This window comes from Epinephelus moara, chromosome 21 (genome assembly GCF_006386435.1).
Source record: "Epinephelus moara isolate mb chromosome 21, YSFRI_EMoa_1.0, whole genome shotgun sequence".
Classification (NCBI taxonomy): Eukaryota; Metazoa; Chordata; class Actinopteri; order Perciformes; family Serranidae; genus Epinephelus; species Epinephelus moara.
In genome coordinates, this window is record NC_065526.1 from 21,854,530 (window position 1) to 21,879,556 (window position 25,027).

The 25,027-nt window shown below is 40.0% G+C and overlaps 1 protein-coding gene across 6 annotated transcripts in view; it reads right to left on the reverse strand.

The window, feature by feature from the left end:
- Nucleotides 1-3,747: 3,747 nt before the first annotated feature.
- pde1cb (phosphodiesterase 1C, calmodulin-dependent b) overlaps nucleotides 3,748-25,027 on the reverse strand; it is a 125,472-nt gene continuing 104,192 nt past the window's right edge. For 5 of the 6 annotated variants that reach the window (XM_050074762.1, XM_050074757.1, XM_050074759.1 and 2 more), the window contains 9 exons: nucleotides 23,518-23,646; nucleotides 22,871-22,972; nucleotides 16,411-16,531; nucleotides 15,044-15,125; nucleotides 12,950-13,070; nucleotides 11,074-11,243; nucleotides 10,241-10,474; nucleotides 8,687-8,749; nucleotides 3,748-7,182 (listed from right to left, as the gene is read on the reverse strand). In XM_050074762.1, coding sequence (XP_049930719.1) covers nucleotides 7,163-7,182; nucleotides 8,687-8,749; nucleotides 10,241-10,474; nucleotides 11,074-11,243; nucleotides 12,950-13,070; nucleotides 15,044-15,125; nucleotides 16,411-16,531; nucleotides 22,871-22,972; nucleotides 23,518-23,646 — 1,042 coding nt within the window. In that variant the 3' untranslated portion in view covers nucleotides 3,748-7,162. The remainder of the gene's footprint in view (nucleotides 7,183-8,686; nucleotides 8,750-10,240; nucleotides 10,475-11,073; nucleotides 11,244-12,949; nucleotides 13,071-15,043; nucleotides 15,126-16,410; nucleotides 16,532-22,870; nucleotides 22,973-23,517; nucleotides 23,647-25,027) is intronic. The other variant, XM_050074758.1, reaches the window with a different exon arrangement.

The following is a 25,027-nucleotide window of genomic DNA, read 5'->3' on the forward strand; positions in this document are numbered from 1 at the left end:
TTTGATGTTGAATATATTAAACTGTGTGGACCTTAAACTAATGGCTTAGGAGAAATCTGGACCCCATGGCTGGACCACTTGGGAACCACTGGGCTGAGTGGACACTGCAGCGGGTGCAGGGGTAAATACAGACAGTGCAGGCAGTGTGGTTGCACCTGGGGCCCGCTGAGTTTACGATATCTGCCCTAAAAAATGCAAACCCATCTCCATCATGATTTTCTTGTCTTGTCTTGTTTCCTTTATATTTTTGCAGCAGTAGCTCAGTCCATAGGGACTTGGGTTGGGAACCAGAGGGTCGCCAGTCCAAGTCCCCACCTGGACCAAATATGGAGGGTGGACTGGTACTGAACCCCCAGCTGCTTGGGACGCCTGTCCAAGGCAGCCCCCAATAGCTCTCCATTTAATGCATGTATAGGTCCTGTTTGTGCATGTGTGTGTATTACAGCCTGTGTGTGTATGACAGCAGAGTGAAAAGAAATGTAATTTCCCCTCAGGGATTAGAATTATATCTTCTTTTTCTTCTTCTACACAGATATGCAGTGATTATTGTTGGGTACGTCTGTGTTAATGTCATCTAATGTCAAGTCTCTATTTGATCGTGTGACAACATGATACTAGTTTAGGTGCAAAAAATCTGTCAAGACTGACAAGCTGAGCACACTGCAGCATGCAGTCATGCCTTTTAAAATAAAAGTGGCAGTAAGGAAGGACAAGAGCGAAGCCAACAGGAGGAAAAAGTAGCAAAGCTCCCAAAATTATAGCTTTTTCATAAACAGTTGCAAGTGGTGTGTGTGTGTGCCTTATAACCAGTAACTAGCATGCACCAGGGCCCGTCATAATACCTGCTACCTAGGTTACGCCTCTGGGCAGGTGCAACAAGCATTAGACTAATTAAATAACCTGAAACACACAAACATGATGCTATGTTGCCAGGTAACATTTACTTCTCCTCCTGAGAAAGTTACAGCTATAACAAAGAGCTTGTTTTTGCGGGCTACTTACCTGTCCAAGAGGCTGAATGTGAGTCTGGAGCACGGCAAGATCCTCCTCAGTCTGCTTCAGCTTACACTTCTTTAGTCGTTCATCTCAGAGTAGAATATATCCAGTCCACTCAGCCAATCACAAACAGCAGAAAGTCCTCACACTCCTCACTGAAGGTCAAAGTTGCGCAGATGTCACTGCTGGCATTGTAGTGTCTAGCATGTTACCCACACCCAGCATGCATCTGTCCTGTACATCATGGGTGTGTGCAATTTGGGTCTATAGACCTTTTTCACAGCAGACATTTTGACATTGCATTGTAGGAAAAGCACAGGTTAATGGTGGCTGCATTCCATTTAGGGGAGGCCCTGGTGTGGTGCATACAGGCTCACTGGAACAGCTTACTGGGACGCTTAATGGAAATGAGCCATGGTGAGTGATATCAGTTTCACCTCTGTGTGTGCAGAATGCAACGAACATCTCCTCTGGCTTCAGTTTGTAAGCCTTTCATGCTACGCTTCACCTGATTGAGTGGGACGCTCCTGATTGGTCACTGATTAAAACCAACACAGGAGACACTGAGAATATGTGATTCGTTATAAAATAAAAATAGGATCATGCACCATACACTTTTACTAAAACGTGGAGTCGCTATTACACAAGGAGACTACATTACATAACTGAGACTGTTGCCAGTCTGCACCTCATCTCTGCAAGTTTGTTTTTAGCACAGTGGTGTAACGCACCCTGTTATACAGAGAATCTCTGTGAAGTTGTTTCATAAATGAGCTTAGTTACTCATATGCTCTGGTAAGCACAGGTGAAGACGATCTTCTACTTTACTTTCTAAACATTTTTGCTTCATACTCTCTTCTGATTAAAATGGACACACATAGGTTATACAAGGAATATATACTGTGCTTAAAATAAATGTATCTAGGTTATGCACTGATTATGTAAATAACCCAATTTCCTTCAACATGCTGAAATGACTATTAGTTTTATCAATTAGTCTACGGACAGAAAAATAAAAATAAACTGTCCATTATTCACATAATCAATTCAAAGTGAGTTTAATAATCAGATAACAGATGCTGCCTTTGTTTTCTGTACATTAAATATAATACCTGGGCTTTGGGGTGTTGGTTGGATGGAGCAAGCTATTCGGTGATGTCACCTTGAGCTGTATGTGATGTTGCTTTTAAAGGATACGATCTTAAAACAAAAGTCAGGTGCTTATATAACCATGGAGACAGCTTTTTTTTTGCTGTAATTATCTCTCCTGTTTATACTGAGTGCTTTCAGTGTAAGAGTTGGGGACAAAATGCAATACGAGGTCTATCTGAAGCTAATATGAGGCTTCAGCAGTCTGACTGTGAAATACCTGTTAATATTTTCCACAGTTAGTCTTAAATGCCACTCTTTTTGTTTCTGTCCTTCACTGCAGCTCAACAGGAAACACTGTTTGTGAAAACACAAAGAGGGAATTTTAAACTACTCTTACAGTTTTGCACCAAGCAACAACCACTGATTTTGACCCTCATCACTGATGCTGAAAGCACATTAGAGTTAGATCTTTTAATGGTCAGTGCAAACAGACGGAACAAGTAGAAAAACCTGTTTCAATGCTCATATGGGCGCATGATTATTGTTTTAAGACAGGCTTGAAATATATAGACAAGTAACTGATTGCTCCAATTTACTCTCAATCCCAGGTCGTCCAATAGCAACATCTTGCCACGCCGCTTGACGTGTTATTGCTACACACGGGGTACCCTTTGGTGTCTCTATGTGACGCACAGCTGAAACACATGGTAACACATGGATAATATGAAACAGTCACAGTTAGATACAAGCGACTAAACTACTTGTTTAAGTTTAGAAAAAAAGATCATGTTTTGGGTCAAAGTAGATATGTTTAAGTTGTGACATAAATGAACACGTGATTTACCCAACTATATGTTAAAATACACTGTCTTTTGGTTTCTCACAAGACACAAACTCCCATTGTCAAGTCATGTTTTGGCCAGCTTACTCAGTGTAAAATTCCATGGTGCAGACAGGCGGTCCAAAAATGCATACGAGGTGCTCTGACTGCACTTAAAAATCTGTTATTAATACATGGATCAACCAATGCATTTCAACTAGAGAGTCTTCATCAGGGTGTGAAATGTATTGGAAACAGGTGTGCAATCTAAGAGCTCATGTAGGCGTCATGTGACACAGGTCACATGATATATCGATGTCGCCCTACTAGACAAAAAAAAACACATTGCAAGAAATTGCGAATGAAAATGACGTAAATATATACTGTATAATTAACGTATTTGGTAACAAGAAAAAAGGTTCAATGCTAAATGAATAGAAAGGAAACAACAGTGAAATAAGGTAAGAATTGTTATATATTGTGACAACACCCAATTTTTTTCCTCAGTGGTCATGTTTTGTTTGACCCCTCCCCTTTGGCCTATTTGGACTTTGTTCCTCTTTATTCTCTGTCAGTTGCTCTCATTGTCAGAGATGGGTTTACATTTGAGTTAGCTGAAAGCCTGTTGTATCTAAACAACATGCTTAAGTGTGCCTTTGGTGTTGATATGACACGCCTAGGGGTATGACAAAGCATTGATATCTGACAACCTGGAAATAAGAAACAGGCTGAAACTGATCTTTTGTCAGTAACATTAGCGAAGTGCCCCTTTAAATATGTCACATACCTCTGTGGTGGTGATGTAGAAATGAAGACAGGCAGACATGATCTGAGCCCTTTGAGTCCAGATTTATTGATACGGCTGTGCAGTCACAGAGCATGGTGGCACACGCGGCCGCCTGGCCGGCATGGGACAGTGACACACACATGCATGCACATACATGCACACCCACACCCACACCCACACCCACACCCATTCGCACTCTCTTAGTCTGTCAGTCCATTCAGGGATGTAGTGGAGGTTAAACCTGAAGCGGTCTCATGCCAACATGACCTTTATAATATGTCTGTTCTGTTTCATCTTTGTAAATATATCCAGGGGAATCAGTTTGACTTGGTGTATGAAACAGATGAGAATTGAATCTTTAAAGTGGGAAAAAATGCTGAAATACATTTTTGATGATTTTTTTGGTGATGAAAATAGTTTGCCAGCTTTAAACAGTCCACTGCATCACTTTGTGTTTATCCCTCTCTCTCTCTCTCTCTCTCTCTCTCTCTCTCTCTCTCTCTCTCTCTCTCTGTCACACACACGCATACCCACACATGCACGCACACACTCGTCTCATCACACTCTCATTGATAGAGCAGGTCACAGTGAGGAGATCAGAAATGCACATTAAGTATTTTTCGGCAGTTTCTTACACACACACACACACACACACACACACACACACACACACACACACACGCTTTACATCCATCTAACCTCAGTCACTAGAACAGTTTAAGATCCGTCATTATAGTGATTCAGACTAAACAAGGAAACAAAGCATTAAACAAACAACAAATAATCTGTCCTGTAGTAACAATTACAAAACACCATGTTTAGAAGTCTTTACATGTCATAAATACAGCTATGTTTTCTGATTATGGTCGGTATAAATTCGTGTTAAATATTCATACAGTAGGCTATCACAGTAGCAAGTGAAAGGTAGAGCAAACTACAAGACTGTACATGTGTTGGTCCCTTGGTACAGAAAATAGATTCTGCTTCACCAAGTATCAGGCAGGCTATTCTGAGCACACAATGAGTGTTGTATTTGTTCTATTTATAAATCTATTTTTCTTATATGATTGTTACACTTTAAATTTACAGTTTTGAGCCACTTGAATTTTTCTGACTTCCAAGCTGGTGGAATAAAACATATCGAACAGACACACACACAGGGACGAGTAAAACCAGAGAGGAGAGACAAAATGACAAAAAGAAAAATGTCGTCACGCATTGAGGACGTACTTTTGGACAATCCAGCGAACAGTACAGTAAAACAAAAGAAGCTATACAGCTATAAAATAGATTTCTGTAAATGAAAAAAGAGCAAAATATACCACTATAAATACTTATGCAACATCAAACCGCTGACTTTACAGACAGACTTTCTAACAGAGTCTAAAGTCTTGCGACTCTTTAGTGTGAAGATCTGTAGGAAGATATGGACTGTTTTGTTTGACTGTGCCTGGAGCAGCACAGATTCAAATGACATCACAAAATTAGTTTTTCCTACAGATGAAAGGTGTCGTATGGAAATTACATATATATAGGCACACATTCAGCCAGCTGGCTTGCTAACCACCGACTGTATATTTTAGGTAGAAAGTAGCATGTGGTTACATCGCGTGATAAAATTGCACAATACTAAAGTTCCTGTTATAATATAAAAATGAGGAGTGTGCATTGAAACAAAGAGACTAAAAATAATTCCTACAGCTTTATATAAATGTCTATGTTAAATTATTTACCCTTTTTTGAACGCTATATACTCTACGTCTCAGTATATGTACCAGTATGTACAGTATACTTTAAAATAACATGCCAAGAAGTTGATCTTGGCACAGTAGATTTTGGGATACCAAAATAACTAAAAACAAAAGGAAAAATAAAAGTGCACAATTTTTAGGGAAAAGCGTCTCCATCATTATGCAAATACTGCCAAAAAGCTTCTTTTCTTCCAATTACACATATTAAGTATATAGTAAAAGCTGAACCAGCATTGCAGAGGTCCAATATGTTACATATGCACAGTAAGCAATATTTGCATCTCCTATACACAACATTACAAGCCTTTAAAAACCTGGCAAACGACCAAGAAGCAGATACAGTTTGGACTCAGCCTCAGGATGCGTCACAGAAGCATGATGGATTCAACTGGCTAATAGGTGCACGAGCACACTGTAAACACGTCGATTTAAAAACATTACATCAACAACCTCGGAAGGCGAAGCTGCTGAAACACAACTGAAATAAAATACAGATAGAAGGTTTTTCTCTAACTCGGCGACAATGTTGACTTTTTGCTACAGCTTAAATACACAGAAGAAGGCATCGAGAAGAAGTCTTTTGACAAAGAAATGACGTACAGTGTGAGGATATTAGACACATCTAGTGCATGATTCGTAATATAGGACACAACAAATGCAAAAGAATGTTACAAAAAGAAAAAAATGATTTTATATATATGTTACAAAAACTTGGATGTGTGATATGTTTGAAATGCAAAAGTTGCATTCTAATTTTTGGACATCACAACAATATCTTACATTATATCCCCCTCAAAAAAAGAAAAAGAGAAGGTGGGTTGTGGGATCATAGGATTTCTACTCCTCCTCATATCTATACATATACAAACTTTCAGTATATACAGTTAAGAGGACAGGAACACGCAAAAAAAAATCAATATAAACCTGGCTGCAAGGAACACACGCATTAGAATTGCACAATGTCTGAGGAAAGCACTAAGAGAGTAAACATGTTATGGGAGAAAATCAGCCACAACTTCATCAGGAGCTGCTAAAGCACAAAGAAAAGTTCAGTTTAAGAAGTACTTTCTAGTAAAACAGTAGAGCTATATACCTGTGAGTTTAACCCCAGCTGGAGAAGTCCCTTCTATCCTGCATTTCCCACAAATCTGCACATATGTATTCTTCTGTAAGTACCAAAATAAATTACTGTGATGCGAACCCCTTTCTCTACTTTAACGTTCTTTTAGCAGACGATACTTGTGACCTCAAAATCTAAGACAGATGAGCAAACATACCACAGCAGTGAAACATGTGACTTGTACAATGGCTACATGTCTGTGGCTGACACACAACTCAGAGCGACGTAAAAAGATTGGCAAAATAACAAAAAAGAAAAGCAACATTTTCAGTGTCAGTCCTTCAAAGGCTCCTCTTCATCCCCGCCATCGCTGCCAGCATCATAAGGTTGTGTATTGTCTTCATCGGTAAGCAGGAAGGGAGGAATAATGCACACGAGTGGAGCCACAAAGCTCTGGGAGTATAAACATGGTCAAAGTAAAAACAGTTGAGACAAGGTAGTGAAGATGTCAGTTTCTTGGTGTCCTGTAGAGGGCGACACAGTCCAACTAATGGCTTTCCCCTCTGGTGTGAGTTTGTGTCTTCTTTTACAGGTAAAAGTAGGTTCAGGTCGACAGCAGAGATGCAGCGGTGTGACCGTGATTCTCCACAGCTCGCTTATTCCATCGCCACCTCTGCTTCAGGAAATGAGTCATATTAATAATTTATATCAACAAACTCATCATCTGTTATGGGAAATCTTCCTGGAGGACGACTAATGCCTACCATACACTAGAGGACCACGAAAAGACTTTGAAATACCTTTAGAGGACTAAAGTCTGACACCCTCTCACATCTAAAGACGTGAGTTTTTAGTCTCACACTACAAGATTTTGCAAAGACTGGTGGTCTTGCAGTGTCACTGTTTACAAGACTACAACTAGATTCCCTTTTAAATTGGTGGGAAATATTATTCCATATGACATATTAACAATTCCTTATGTGTCTGAAAAAACACATAACTCAAGAAACACAAAGTATAGAAGAGGCAGTCAACAGTGTTCTTGTCAATAAACTGTATTTGTGTACAAACTTTACATTTTGGAATTGGTTGCCTCAGCTCGCCAGCACTATTTTAGTGGAAGGAGACTGTGGGGATGAGAGGTGAACTGTTTAAAAAAAATTGAGATGTCTCACTAAAATAAGTGCTGGTTACTGGATCAGGTACACGCTGAATTAAATACAGACTCTTGTTCTCTCCACATCTTCATCAGTTTCTCCTCCCTATCCACAGTACAAGAGAACCGAGACTTGTTCATGTTCTTGCGCCTCCCCAGAGTCCCCTCAGTGTTATCTGTCTACCTGGTTTGCTGCTTCCTGTTTTGTGCTGGAGAGGGCGAAGCTATTGGTTGCTAACATCTTTCACGTCATTGAACTTTAACCAAGATTTAAAACTTACAATATATTTACCATGTTTGATTGTGTCAGAACATCAAGACGAGAAAAAGACCGACTTAAACAGCTCGGACTGAGTTTTATATCCACCATACAACTGAGGTAAACTGCTCATGATTGTATTCCCACATTGGAAATTTGTCTGCGACAGAGAAATCACTTGAAAGGTCATTTGTTGTAAGGCCAGCTTTACTTTTATGGATTAAAATTTCTTTTTAATCTTCTGATCAAGTAACAAAAAGTATGGTCTGATGTTTTACACGACTAATAAGCTGTCTACAATTTATTCAAAATGTTGTGTAATCACAAAACTGTCTTTAAATCAACATTTACAAACTGCAACAGCTAAAAATCTCCATACAAGTACAGATACAGTATTCTTCCTATAGCAGAGTAGTATTTCTGTGCAGATGCTGTCCCTCCATGTTCTAAAGAAGATTAAGGTTTAAATTTTAATCCAAAAGGTCAGTTTGTTAGGTGCATACAAGTGTTTCTATTCTGTATACCTCGATTTTTACAATGAGGGTAGGCTGAATGACAGAAACTCCTCTCTGTATAACACAGAGATACAATTCAAAAACAACACAAACAACATCCTGAATGTTATAACCTTTATGATGGTAGGAGTTATGGCAGGACAATCATATTAGGCTGCTTTAGTTGTACCTGCATGAACCTAACAAACACAGATACTGAGAAACAGATTATTTTTGTGTCAATATCCGTGGGCTGCAGGAATAAACTCACCGTCATCTCCTTTGTTTTTGTTTTCTTCACCCTCTGGAGATTCAGTCCCTTCAGACAGCTCTCCTGAAAGGTCAGAAGAGTCGTGTTAGTCGTCGTCACACTCAAACATGCACTCTATCCAAACGAGAAAATAAAATCCTCAAAGCATCCTCCCTCCTTTATGAAGTCTGTAAAAACATGTTCACCCTCAGTGACCCAACGGTGAGTCATTACAAACTCGTGCTGAGCAGCCACAGATCAAACCTGCAGAACTTCTAAACGATACAAAATATGTTGGCTGAAACTGGGGAAAATGTTTGTTAAATGAGACATAAATCTAGAATCACAACCTCACCTTTGTATGCATATGCCTAACAGTCAGGTTGCAGTTTACATCCATGTATGTCCAGACTCATATGTAGCTGTGACAGCAGACAAAACTTCAAATATGGATGTTACTACAAAGAAGCTACAAATTCTAAAACATGGATGCACAAAAGATCTATACAGTCAGCATAGCTTCAATGTGGGCAGCCAAAATTAGAGTCACCAATTCAGTATCTGATCAAATGTCTTCCCCTCCATTCTTAAGTTATGGTGATGAATAATGGCCAGAAAAAGTGTTTTTGCAGAATTTTGACCTTTGACCTTTTGGGTATAAAATGTCATCACTTCATCATTTTACCCTGTTAGACATTTGTGTGAAATTTTGTCTTAATTCGCGTATGAATTCTTGCGGTATGGCCATTTTGTGATGGGATGGACAGACTAACAACGCAAAAACATAATGCCGACACAGAGGCATAAAACACGGAGTCCTTTGTGTGAAATATTTCCCCTCAGTGTATAACATCACACGGCTTCAACAAAGAACTGGAACAAGCTGATACAGAAAAAATGATACCTCAGAAATGGCAGAATAAGATGATTCATTTTTTCAACTTTAAAGCTACTTAGGGGAAAAAAATAGGAGGAAACTTTATGGTGAGGAGATACAGTATGGCTGGAGAAATTTCACTCTAGTAGTCACTCTATTAAAAAAATAAAACCTTTATACATGCCATATATTTGAAAAGATTTTTCCCTCATTAGTATACAATTCAGCTACAGTCTGCTGTATTAGTGATTCACCCATGTCCTGCATTGATTCAAAACAATAGGAAAATACTTTTCATTCAGAAAATGATTACTTGGATAAAGTCCTTTTCTCTAGATAAGGCCAAACACATGTTGTGCAATGTGAACACACATATCTCCTACAAACACTGCATAAATATACAAGGTCACAGTCTTTGTCTGAACTGTATTTGCATACAAAGAAAAAGATTCCCATTGTAACCTTACGGGCTTTTGTATTAATGTGCTTGTTGTGGCATCAGCTTAAATGAAAGTGAATGGATACTAAAGGTGTGGAGATTATACAAATCCAAACTGCCTCACTGATAACATCATGGAAAAGGGCAGAGACAGGATTACAGAACTTTCACTGCAGCTTCAATGGTCACTGTATGCATGTTAATGTGCTGTAGCCGTATGTCACATCATGCTTTGGGATTTCACAGCTAAATGATGTACCATTCTGCAGTGGAGGATTCTTGTGTGTGTCGCTCTCAGGCTGTGCTTCCTGCTCTGCTTCCTCCGTGTTACCATCTGGCGGTCGGGTGGCCTCCGCTGACTCGGGCTCCTCCTCCTCTGTTTGGTCCTCCTTTGGTTCAGGCTGTTCTGGTTCTGCGTTGACCTCCTGGGGCTCCATAGCTTCTTCCTGCTGGGCTTTCTCCTCCGCTTCTCTTTTAGCTCTCTCCTCCGCCTCTGAGGTCACACGGAGGTTGGAGGCAGGTTAGCACATGTGAGAGGGTGAGTGTCAGTGTGCATTAATTCATCGTTAAATAATTCTCACTTAAAGGTTGAGAAGGTTCACTGGACCGTCTGTTCTGTACTGATCTAAGAACTCTTTGTGAGTCTTAACTTAAACTTTAACTTCACTGTGTTTTGGCCACTTGGTGGCAGCAGAAACAAGCTGTAAACACATTTATCACTTAAAGTTGACAACATGAATTTGTTAGCAAATAGCTGCTTATTTGCAGATTCAGCAGTTACAAAAAAAGGTTAGCATTAATTCAAAGTCGTGTTTCCTGCCACCTGAAAAATGTCCCATATAAAAGTCCTGCATTAGCTCTCTCTTAACTCTGTTTCCTTTTAGTTTATACCAGCTCCTGAGGGAAATATCTGAGTCTTTAGGTGCTAAATGCTCCACTGTGTTGACCAGCTAGTTGCTGACTGTGTCTGTGTATTGTTTGGTGCTTAGCAGGTAGTGTACAGTGGGGTTTTAGAGCTTTTCTTTGCAGAAAATGAAGTTGATAAGAGCAATGGCAGTGAACTCAATAGTAAAGTTGTGGGCTTTAACGTACCTTTAGTAGCCTGAGCTTTCCACCTCTCTCTGTTCTGATAAACCTCTTCGTTCCACAACGCCTTGAAGTTCTTCAGGTCCACCGTCAGCAGAGAGCTGTGTCCCGACGTGCTGCTGTCGGAGCTCTTCACACTTTGCCTCTTGGTCTCTTCTGAGCTAATACTGTTCAGACTGGACAGAAAATGAGAAGAGAGAAGAGAGTTAAATAGTTGAACAAAACTAGGGATGCATTCAGAAATACTCACCCCGAGTGCCAGGGCGCACCTTGGCACAAACTGAACCGTTGGTAAATTCGGAGCGCTGTTGTAACATACCGTTCGGTCATTCAGAACACCATGTTCTCAGAGCAGCAGAGCGTACTCTGGGCGCTGTGTCTGCGGTGACGGAGCAGCAGAGCATCAAGATGACTGAGATGAATGTAATCGTTGATTAATACATGTAGAAATAAAACGTTCTGTTCCTTCCAACAACAGCACTCCCATTGTAGTGCTGAGCATCAGATTGGTTTTACGAACGTACCCTACCCGTACCGCAATGACAGTAGCTCTGTGCAGCTGTTCTTTGAGCTACATGCTAGCGTGGTAACAAAGACAATGCTAACATTCTCATGTTTATCACATATAATGTTTACCGTGTTCACTAAATTAAACAGCATCTCAGCATGCTAAAATTAGCTGATTAGCACTAAAACACTGAGTACTGAGGATGATGGGAATTTGGTTAGGTCAGGTATTTTTACCTGATAATGTGCAATGCTGTTTGCTGGAGTGCCCCTTTTAGGGATTAGTTATTTCAATTCATCATGTGGGTTACATGCACGAATGGCTGTTGAGACATTTCAGTCCAACGGAGGACCAATAAACCAGCATTACTATCCTTAGTTAAAGAAAACAGAGGCGCGTTGAAAGGCAGGTAGATAGTCAGAGGCAGACAGAGAGCGCAGGCATAGTTACAGATGATTGAAACCAGCTATAAATGCTCTGGAAGAAACAGTCCAAGGAAACCCATAAGCACCCAGGTGTGTACGAAGACAAGGAGACTGCACAAGTGGCAACGCTATCTGAGGTTTCCACTCGGTTAACTTTGACTGGAGGCCCACTGAGTGATGCTAATGACTGCTGTTGAGGAGAGAGGGGAGGCTGATATTGATGTGCAGGTGCAACAGAAGACACAGAGCCAAACTCCCAAAGTACTGCTGTATTTTCTAATAAGCTCACTTTAAAAGACACAAATACCAGACTCAGTTTTTTAAATTATCTTTCTCTGGATAGTTTAATCATTATTTACGCAGGAGCAAGTGGACTGTACTTTCTTATCTGGGTGGTTTCAAAGCCTTGCACATACCTGATTTAGTATGTGGCTGGAGGAAAAGTACTGAGCCGGTTAATTAAGGGAGTGGAGGCAAAATCACTTTGTTTTGTATGTCGAGAGGCTATTGTGTATGCCAATGCAGCACTGAAGCCCACTCTTGATCGGGGATGACGACTTTAGCATCTCTAAAATATCAATTTCAAGGTGTGTGGCTCTGCCCGATGAAAGGTGGAGACATTTCCACGCACAGAAATGGATTACTCATGGGAGACTCATCTGCTGTTCCCAATACTTCCATTAGATATGCTGCTGTTATTGCAGAGGAGCTGCCGAGGCTTAATCACGTCATTGAGCGAGCAGTTACCCAGACAGGTATGAGACGTGAGGGATAGAAAACAGTAGCTTTTCCATCCTTGATTAACCAGGCTGGTTGATTAAAAAGTACTCAGATTTACATACAGTCACCCACTTCCATCTGCTTAGTCCTCCTACTGAAGAGCAGAGAACAATCCAAACTTTTTTTGTTTTCAAATGTTCTCTGAACGAGAGAAAGTGCTGCGGCTCACCTTGAGCGTCTAAAGCCGGCAAAACCTGAATGGGAGGCTTCATCTATGAGCGGTTTGACGATTCGTTCCATCATGTCTGTCAGCACAGTGAAGGTGGGCACCACGATGAAGTCGATGAACCCTGGTGACAAAGAAATTAGCAAATATCAGTCAGTTTATACATATTCACATTCACCAGGATGAAAAAAGCCAGAAAAATCGCTGTAACACAAATTTTTGAAATTAAGGATGTTTTAAATTAATTATCAAGTCTGTGAAACAAAGTGTTAGAGGGGTCATTAGACTGCACAGCTGCCAAGATGCAGATGGGAGAAGCTCTGCACTGATAAAATCATCGATATGCTCATCTCAGTCGCCTTCAATTATTCCTCTTTGCTCACAGCTATGAAGGATAGTTTATATTTTTTGAGTCTGTTTTTCAGGAGAATATTTTAATTTGCATGTTTGTGTTTAGATGATATAAAAAATACACACAAACATAGCTCCAGATAAATAAATACTACATAAAATAAGAAGAGGCAGTGTAAACAATCATGGCTTATCCAGACAACTGATGGTGTATCATCATTCATTCATGATATTCATCATATCTTTTGTGTGTGTGAATTTGTATCTTTTCAAGTGGCATGCAGCTATTCATTTCCAAAAAAACATCTAGTTATGAGGAGATAGGAATCAGACTGTCATATCATTGCTTTACACTTTCTGGCAGTGCATACATTTATCTCTGAAATCCTGTTTTGAAAGTTCCTTCATTGTACAATGTGTAATTTTCTGCCACAAGGGGCCTCTCAATCCATCACTGCAGTGAGTTTCTTCAAGTTAGGATTCCTCCGGTGTTCATTGCTCAGGAGGTTTCATCGGGAGCCGAATTATCTGGAAAGGTCTCTTCCCCTCCGAAACAAATGAACCAGGTGATTAAAACTGTTAAAAACTGTAAAAATATCAGTGTTTCTCTGACACTGGAGCCGAGCTGCCGCTAACGTTTGCTCAGCTTGTTTCTCCGATGGTTAAAATCCTTCATCTGATTAAAAAAATATAGTTAAAAACAACCTCAAAAGTGTAAGAATGTAGCTTAAGTGGATGAAAAGTCAGTTTATGATAGCTTCTGGCAGAACACAACAGTCAGTCGCGACACGTATTGTATCCTTGGTTAAAATGACCAACTTCTCTGGGTTTGAAAATTGTTGGAAACATTTGGGATGATGTCAGCACACAATTCAACAAAAGACATTTTGATGCAGAGAAGTTACATAATATATCTTAAAATGTGCACTAATCGTTGGGACATTCCCCGATAGTCATATTTGCAGATCCAATGGGAATTTTAATCTTGTAAGTTCTGTCTTGTTTTTCAGTCAAATGCCTATACGTACATGGAAAGTGTTACTGGTTGTTGTAATTATTCCTCCTGCCCCCTTCACACTGGCTGCAAACAAATTCCTCCCTAATGCTGTTTTAATGGAAGTTGAGCAGCCTAAATGTGGTCATCAGAGTGTTTAAGTAGGATAACACCTATCCTCTAAGATTCACAAGTGATGACTGAGTGCTCTCCAGACTTGTTGCCCTGGATTTGGTCTTTCAGGGAAACATGCAGGCTGCCTTATCTTCTTAGTGGAAGTTGTTGGGGCTTTAAATAACCTGAGAGGAAAACTGCAGACACTGCTCAGGGCTGGAAAAAGTGCTGTCACCTCCTCTGCATGTTTTTCAGGTAAGGTAAAAAACAAACTTTTAATCTTTCCTATTAGCTACATTCTACAACTCTCATAAAAAGACTCAATCAATAAAAGATAAGGTGGTAAAGGACAGAGCAGAAAACGTTATTTATCAATATGTTACGTCTCTATCAAGCAATATGTTATTCTGTCATTATCACAGGAAACACAATAACCAAATTCATCACACTTTGTCATTTGACAGATTGATATAAATGTATATAAACACACAAAGCAATATGCAATTAGGTGGTTATAACACACATTTACAAACAGAGATGTAATTTTCTGAAGTAAGCTCAAGCTGGAGCAGCACTACACCCATACAGACACACATCATTGTACATGTGGTGCATGTGAAGATGGAGAAGCCACTCACCGATCTGGGACTGTGCCACCATTGTGGACTTTCGGTCGCAGAGCGGAGAGAACGGCAGGCCGAGCTCGGATTCTTTGTCCCCCTGGAAACACAGCAGCTTCCTCAGTCAAAGTCATTCTCAGTATTTGGTTTCTATAAAAATGTCCCCCACCCTCCAGACATACTCACACAAACACACGCGTACACGCCGCCGCCGTACACCATATGCTCACACTTCTATCAACACGCTTTGGATTTGTCTGGCCCCCACCCTTAAGTGCTTTTGGGCCACAAATGTGTTTCATTTTCTCGTCTGATGTGACACAAACAGATGAGATGTGGAGTCGGGAGGCAATGTTCTTTGGAGAAGCTATTTATCGGCGATTCATATCCCGAGAGATAAAAGCCCCGTGAAAGCGGCCGAAATTACAATAGCACTGATAATGAGAACAATGCGGATTAATAATGGAAGAGATGAAAGCAATGTGGCACCAGTTAAACGCCCGTGCTTCTTGTTGACATTAACAAATCCACAATTTATTATTTAAAGCCAAATGCATTGTTGTATCAAAGAGGTAATGTTCTACATTTTAATCTGCCAAGGCGCTTTGTCATGGCATCATTCTTTAAAATGACAAGGAGCAGAGTGTCTGCAATTAAACTTATGAATATGACTGTATATCGCACTAATGCAAGGAGCTTTGGGGGGTAGAGCTGAGCCAAAGCACGATATTAAAACATTAGAAAAATAAATTACTTCTTTTGCAACCTGTACAATCAGCACCACAGGAGCCACTAAAAGCAATTCACATGTAATATTCTAAGATAGATACATAAACTGTACCTCAAATCTAATGTTTTCTTTTTTCATCTTTTGGCAGTCCACATTAATCCTACAGAAATAGTTCCCTCCAGACTCCACAGATGGTCCAACAGAGCATATACTTTCACATAGCAAGAAAAGTACAGGTGTACATTAAAAGTCAAGAATAAACTTCCCTTCTCAACTTTTGAGCTGAGATGGTTGAGAAGTCTTTAAAGTGATCAGATAAAGAGGAAACTTGAACATCTAAAAATCCTCCACTTCTGATGAAGATCATTTGTCACGATGCAAATGGATTGTTTTGTCAACAACATTAATAATGTCTGCATATCATGTAGATTTTCCAGCTCAAGGGCCCCAGAGGTTTGCATGCTTGCTTAATGGCATCGTTTAGTGGGACACTCAAGTGGAGTGGCGCCATCATTAACCTTTTGCTTCACCTGTACTCTTCCTGCCACACAAGGCTCATGTTTTTGTCTGAAACTGTTCTTCAGAGGTGATGTTCAACGTTACATGCATCTGAACCTCACATCTACAAACAACTGGAGCAGGTATGCCCACTCACCTGTCTGAAGAACTCCTCCAGTAGGGAGGTGGTCCAGCGGTGGTGGAGGTCCCAACTTTTGGCCGGGTGGCTGATATCTGCTGTGTGTAGCAGCAGGGACAGGGCTTTGGGCTTGTCAATGCTGCAAAAGAGAGCATATTTTAAACATTAAAATTTGCATTACGCTCTTGAACGTGACACACCTAAATTGGTACAGGTGAAGCCGAATGGTTTTAAAGGTACTGTAATGATCTAAAATGAGATCACCTGTGTAATCAAGGTTTGATGACGAGGGATTTAGATTAAATACACCTGTGTCTTTTAGGTTGAACTCCTGCTTAATCAACGTCCCAAAAACTACCAGTGTTGAGCACGTTCACACATCACAAGAGCTCACACACATTAAAATTAACTGGTTAACATCCATAGTTCACTTGTGATCATCATTCACTCACAGATATTTCCCAAGACTGGTTGGATGCTTCAACTTGATGTGTTGTTTCAAATTTGTTGCAGATGTGGCTAACATTAGGACTTGTTTTTTAAAACCCATCGGTCTCAATTTGATATAAATGTGAGATTCTTTCCATTGGAATCTGTGTTTTACTGATTTGTTCATAAAAGTCCGTCAAATATCCATATGAGCAGTGCTGGTAGATGTCTTGCCGGTGTTGTGTTGGCATGCTGGGTGCCATAAAACGAGCGGTGTTAACTGTCGCAAGGGAACAACGCTCACATTCAAGTTCATAAGTTGCAAACTGATGCTTTTAGTTTACCTTTTTTTAAAAATGATGAGCAAAAAGAATGAACTCGCTCTTTCAGAGAGTTCATGCACAACACTGAAACCTACATGTTGAAGGCAAACAGACATTCCAGACAAATCTGCAACAAGGTTACTGAAAAATACCAACCAGGGGAAGGATACATGTGTCCCTGAAGTCAGAAGGGTCAATCATATAGTAAAAAAGAAAAATAGGAAAAAATGTGGCACAGCTGCAAATGTTTCAACAGCAATCTGTCCACAGAAATTGAGTCTTTGTGCAAGAACAGCACAGTGAAATGTGCTGAAGGAAAGACAGAAAGAAGGAAGGAGAGAAGGAAAACATTTATTATAGACAGTGTGCTGTATATGCTCAGTATGGTATCAACACTGCCTAGTTTTACAAAGTAAAAATGCTTCCACTTTGGGGATTTAAACGTGTCTTGGATAAAATTGTCCACTAATGGCTGCACAGTTATGTTTTCAGACTTTAGATTAGTTTTAAGGATTCCCACTTAGTTTGTCTCTCTGACTGAATTTTGGATTCCTTTTTTTGCAGCACAAAAACTTCAGAATTTTGTTTCTCATCACTTACAGTGGGGTTGCTTTAGAGAGACGTCACTTCAAAGCCAGTGCTTTTTCAATGTACACTGCTATTGTTTTAAGATAGATTTGGCTGACACAGGGAGCATGCACAAACACTTTGAACTGGATGAAGTTACTAAGACATCACAAGAAAAGGGTAGAATAGAAGCTGCAGGTGAAACCACTGCAGGATATCACATCTAGTACAAACACGATGTAGTGCAGAGCAGCAGACGGAGTATAAACTCACCATTGCTGCAGGCTGCCAAATTACAAAAGATTTATAGATGTCAGATGTGCAGAATGTAAGAACCCTTATAACATATGTCACTGTAATAGCTGACTGCAGAAGACTCAAACAAAAGTATTCCCTCTCAATCATCACTTATGACCCACTAGAAGTGTGACCCAATCGCCAGAAAAAAAATGTCGGCATTGTACATTTTTGAGGATGCATAACATTTGCATGTTGTTATGTAGCAGCTACATTGAAGCTTACCATACCAACACTGCTATGGTTGATGTGTGGTTATGTTTAGGCACAAAACTACCTCATTATCGTTAGAAAAAGATCAAGTTTTGGCTCAAAATACGATTCCAGGAGGAAAAGCAACAATGTCTCTGTAATAAACAATCCGTTTTTCATACCTGCAAAGCTGCTGGAAACACAGTGTCTTGCCTATGCAACCATCATGCAACCATCATCCCCTCCACCCTCCAGAGACAAAATCAGCACTTTAAAAAAGCTAATATGATACATATGAAACATGCAAATGTAACATACCCTTGGTTTGCAGAAACATATAATGCCAACATTTTCTTTTAGCAACTGGGTTGAATACTGACACTTCCTGTATAGTATACCTTTAAAGAATAAGGCTGGAAATATTTTATATTTTTAATATTGTCAACAAATCCCATGACAATACCAAAACTAACAATGTGTTTATATAGTCTATGTCTTGATACATTTTGACCTCCCTAACCTGTCTTTGGTACATCCCGTATGAGGATGAAGGATGAACACTAACATTACTCAAACAAGAGTAAATAACACAGTTGTTAGGAAACATTTTCAGTGGTGGATTAGTACATATTTGGTAGTGAGTATTTCTGACAGCAGGACAGTGTATGTGGGATCGACTCAAAATAAACTACAGTGTTTGTGTTCATGGTTATAGAGGAACATGTCAACCAGCACAACAGTGTAGTTAATTGATGTTTTAATAGCTTTTTGGCAACAACGAAGCAGTGGGACACTACTTATTACTGTATTATTAGGATCAATTCATTGTTGGTCTTTCATGGAATCTGTTGACAACAAGACATCTTTTAAGTATTGTGATGGCACTAATCAAATGGAGGCAACATCAAACTGTCAAACTGATGAAATTTATTTACAAAAAACCCCCAAAAAACCCAGATCTATTAGAACCACCTAAAACCAGGGAGACATCTCCATCCAAAAGGAATAAAAAACAAACAAACATAACAATTCCCCTGTCATCATTCTGCCTCCATTAGACAGATCGGTTTTCTACACTGGAACACAGTGTGAAGACGCATCTTCTCACCTCATCAGACATCGGCGGTGTCTGAGATATCACCTGATAACCATATCAAAATATCATGTTCAATGGACTGGTGCATGAACAAGCAGACGCAGGCCAATATGGAAAATAGGCACACAAATGACAACACACACACATACACACAGTACAAGGTTAAACAGAGGTGAGAGAGACTAGCTCAGATTTCCCCTCATTCCATTTGTGGCAGATTGGGTCTTAAAGTGCACTCAAAGCAGGCCTGGAGCAGACTGGTGTGAATTACTTCACATTAGAGTCTATTCAGCATTACAGCTTCCTGCAGACTGCAATCTCATTTATGTGCAAGTGTGTGCGCGCGTGTGTGCGTGTGGGTACCCTATACAGTAGCTTGATGATTACATCCCAGTCAGCACTCTTTGAATTTTGAGATATATTCACAAATATAGGAAGCACAATGTTGTTGATTCCTACATACGTTCTCAAGGAGGTGCTTATCTCCACATCACTGCTTTCTGAGCAATTTTCTAATCGTGACGAGTGGCGTGCTTTATCACAGTAAAAAGAATACCCCGAAGGTCAACGAGTTTCTTAAAGCCGTCTCTCGTTGCAGCTACATCAGCAGTGATGACTCATCACGTCATACGATAGTTTGCTTGATAGCTCTCTTGCTTCCTTTCTGTGTCTGCATGTAGAGCAGCCGCGGCTATCAATCACTGTTGAGGGAGCCGTGCTTGAAATGTGTATAAAAAAAAAGAAAAAAAAAAGTCTGCAGTCTGGTGACCTTGGGTGCAGAAAAAAAAGAAGAAAAAAAATCTATTATTTTGACTGAAACATATTTGCTCCCTGTTGCGATACACTTGGCCTTGTTTTCCACACTTTTATGTGATCTTTTACATTTTCAATTTGAACAAGGTCAGCCATTCAGAATTTGGAGGGACCTCAATGACCTGTAGGGACTCCCGAAAAACAAAGCATTTCACTTGGATGGCTGTGGTTTTGCAGGATGCAGCACCGCATGCTTCGGCGAGCTCTGTGACCATCCCAGCCCGCACTCTGAGTGCACGTTCATACTTTATAAGATAACCTGAATGCACCTTTGTAAGAAGAACAAGCAGAAACAACATTGATTTATTTTGGTTTGATGAAAAGTTGGACTGAGTTACAAAGTATGGGATAACTTTATATCTTAAGCTTGGAAAATTAGGCATACTAGACTGAATAAGAAATGAGTATGAAGACATAAAGAATATCAGGCTGTTCTTGAGAACTGTTCGTACGCTTACTCATGAAAAGTAATGCACCACAATTCGTATATAACACATGTAATCATTAGCTAGTCATTTATGGGAATTGGTAAGGCTACAATCACGCGACCAGTGCACTGACAGGAGTAAATAAGGAAGTAGTCTGCATAAGCAGGCAGGTTGGGGTAGTGGACAGGTCACAAAACATAGGACTTTCCCCCAGGAGGCTAATGTTGAGAACTGTGTGAAACCAAGTTAACTTTAAGTTATTTTAAGGTACATCGTTGTCCCTGTGTCTCTTTAACTAAACCTAACCTAACCTATGTATCTTTACTTGAGTATGTCGGTGAAGATTCTCAGTCATCAAGGTCATGGTAATCTTAAGCGCTTTATCGTAGGCAACTGGACTTGCTTGGGTTTCTTGAAGACGTTTCACCTCTAATCTGAGAGACTTTTTCAGTACTAATGGACTGATGTGGAATTGCAGGCTTTCAATTCGTTGAGGTCACATGTGAGCTTTGAGTTTCACAGTCGTTAAGGTCACATGTGTGTCGTTGACCCACTCAGCCATCATGTGTGTCATTAGGGTTAGATGGGTCCAGGTGTGAATGGGTTGTGCGGGGAGGGATCCCAAGACTACATTGTAGGTGGATGACAAGTGGTGTCATAGGCCACCTCCTCTGTTTAACGATGGACGTTCCAATTTGGCGTACAAGGCTTCTTTCATGCCTCTTTCATCTGTCTTCTTTGGCCAAGATGTGAACATTGCTGTCAAAGAATGTCCCTCATACTTTCAATGTAAATGGGTGTCTGAGTCTTGACCTGAGGAGCTTAAGTATGACTTTATGTCAAGTACATAACATCATTTGTGGGGCACCAATTCTTTTGCTATCATTCCAACCACTGTATGTGCATTTCATAAAATATCAACTGTAAAACAGTTGTATGGGGATGAGGATGAGGTTGAGAACATACTATTCATGTTTTTGTATAATTTGTAGATATGATCTCACACCTATGTACATGGAAATTGATAGTCAGTCTTGTGAGCCCATTTTGGCTGGGCATGATGCCAGATACCAGGTATTTGTTGTTGGGCATCATTTAGTTCATCTAAATGTCAAGATATTTTAGCTCTTTTTAACTGTACATATTTTTCAGTATGACATCATGATGGTCAGTTTAAGAATTTATCAGCAGTCAGGTAGAAGTCATTTGAAAATCTGCAGGGAAATCAAGTTACGGTTGCAGCCATGCCAGCAGCACAAGAAGCAAAAGTGTAGTTTGAAGTGCATCCTCATAAATCGATGATCATAAAAAATCCTAAAAATGTATCTCTGTTAGAAGTTACACGTAGGCGTGAGACAAAGATTAGTAAATACTAACACTACTTTTTAGTTTACAGTTTTTCTAACTTGTCCAAAAGGTGCTGAGATAACCATATGTGAGCTGACAAAAACATGCATCAGGCACGCAAGATGTAAGGCACTGCTCATGGGGTGTTTTTGGGGAGTCCCATGACCTGTGGTTCACAGGTCCTATAGACAGTAACAGAGAGGAAGATGTCAGTCAGCTACTTTTTGGCAGTCGTCCTAGCCTGTGTACTTGTACTGGAGGAAATGGATAACACTAGTGTTTTTGAGAAATGCTTATAAACCTATACCACTGTGGAGAGAATGTCTGATTTCATCAGTTAAATGAAATGTATTTGCCAACACTCAGCAACTGCTAGTGACCGCAAGTTGTGAGGATGTATTTATAGCTGCTATTTATGTTTGCATGCACATTCTGCTGAATGCAAACAGCAAAACACAAGTCCTGAAAAAAAACAAAAAAACATTTTACATAGTTTGTGGAGGACCAATGTTTTCTAACTGGTCGTCTTAGCTGTTGCAGCCTACAGTGTGCCAGCAAACCTGCCAGCAATATTTCTGCCACCGGCTGTTTTTCACCACAGTGTGCAAATACATTTCACCATGCCAAATCTGGTATGACTGCACTATAACTCTGCTGCAGAAACAGCACAGCACAGAAACACAAACTATCCTGTGTTAGTGCCTGAGAGGGCCTGTAATGGTACTCACTGTATATATAATGCATGACATTTGGTACTATTTGGCCACAAAAGACAGTAAACAGCACCTGAGCAACACACAAAATCCCAGTCCATTTGTTATAAACATGAATGTTTGTTGTGTTGTGAATGTCGGAGTTCACCCTCGGGGCAGGGTTAATTGGGTTGTAAACAGCTGGAGGTTGGTACACAGAGGCTGATGGCAGGGTTAATGAGGATGTAAATTGCTGGGATGAGGTAAACAAAAGTGAAGAACAAGTCAACTGACCCCTCAGGTTGCTGTAGGAAGTTCTTCATGGCCTTAACCTGCTGGAAATGGCACGACATATCTGTGGCCAGCACCATCTCCACCACCAGAGCTCGCAGCTCTCTGGATGAAAACAAAGGAGAGGGGAAGAGGAGAGGAAAACATGATCCATGTGCTGTATAATGAACTGTCAAACTTGCACGTAATAAAAGCCGACTTATTTCGGAAGTCACTAAAAGTAAATTAAGCCAGCCAACATAGTTTTTGAGAGCTATTTATAATATCTGCTTTGACAAGTCCCAGCTTATGTCGTGAGGAATCGGATTGCAGCTGTCTCCTTTAATGTATTATCACACAAAACACTTCCATTTAGCACAAAGCTGTTGGACCTTGAAGGTAATCCAACTTTTCTGATTTTCACGCCACCGAGCACAGTCGTTAATCTTGAAGAATAAGAGATAAGTTCACTTTGGGCTTACAACAGGTGATATGTGCATTGTGGAACTGTTCTGCTTGACGTGCCCGGTTTTTCACCTGCCACGTCTATCTCTCTATCTTTCTGTGGCTACTACATCTCCGAGTTTTATTTCCCTTCGCTGTCACTCAGCTTTTTCATCTCTCCGTCTCCCTTCCTCTTATTGTCTGCCTCAAGTATCCATCTCACTGACCTCCAGTCGTCCTTGGAGAGGTTGTAGAGGATGTTCATCTCATCGTCGTCCTGCAGTAAGCGGTACGCTGCGCTGACATGGTGACTCTCCAACACTGAGCGGTCATTGTACAGGATAGCTGTGTCTGACCTGTCAAATGGAAAGCAAAGCAATTGTTTCATCTATATTGGAAAAAGAGCAGCTTATAGAGAAACAATAGAGCCCATCATGTTGCTACTTCACCAGTTTATCTGAAATAAGTGTCACTTAGCAGGAGGTCTGCGGTAGAAGGAGCAACAAAATCAAACAAAGACCAAAAAACAACAACAAAAAGGAAGAGTTTATGTGTCACCTCTGTAACAATAATATATGTCAGCCTCTTCAGGATGCTGCAACTGCAACACGCAACGCAAAGTCAACCAATCCATGTGAGTAATGTGCAACCTTGCAAATTGTCCAGTCAACTTTTCCACAAATTTGACCAGTCATCATAGTTTCCCACGAGTATCACTACACAGAATTCCCCAGCATAACATTAACAAACTCACCTCATTGTTATATCTGGTTGTGAATATGCAGACGAGCAACACGTTTACCAACAAAACTTACAGCCAAAGATTGTACAAGGCAACTCCCTGATGTTCTGGGTAAAATGTTTGTACTGTGTGCAATGTTGGGGTGAGAATGACTGAAACGTGTGTACAATAGACAAGACAGATCACCGTGACCGAGGCTGTTGCATCCAGATCTATTGGAACTGCTGAAAGACTCAAGGTGAGTTATATTAAATATGCATGGTTAGTGGTGACGTTAGCATAGCATAAATCACAAAGTGACAGAGGCATTCTCTCCTGTGTGTGTCGCCAACTCTGTGTGTATATGTGTGTGAGACAGAGTAAGAATATAGTTTAGGAATAAGAAGTCTTGATTGAAATATTTAAACATGGTGTGAAATAATTATTTGAAATGTCAAGCTGGATGTGTGACAGATGGAGATTATTTGTGTGAGAGAGATATCACTGAATGAGGCAGAAAAGAGAGAAATGCAAATAATTAATATATTCAATTAATTAATACAAATAATTGCAACTAAATTTGCAATTTTCACTTGCTCCGACAATTTCCAATTCAACAATTTCAAAAAACAGCTAAAAAGAACGTTAGAAAAGCTGCTGTGAAACCACAAAATCCTGAAGGGACTGACATATAATGCAATATTCACAATGTCAAACATATACAGGTTTTACACAGCACAAAATGATTAAACTACTAGCGCTCCACAAATGAGGACCCTCAGTATATTACTGAAAACTGGCCACTGTTAGTAAGAGGTTTTCATCTCTGAAATGTATCGTGTACAGAAAAGTATATATCTGGACAACATTAATTATATGAAGTTTTAGAAGTTCTGTATTTCTGAATTACAGAAATCTGGACAATTATACTAATGGCTGCAGAAAATTAACTTTTAGTGTAATAGATCTGAAAATAATAAGGGGTATGAAGATAGTGTTTGGCAACCAATTGAAAC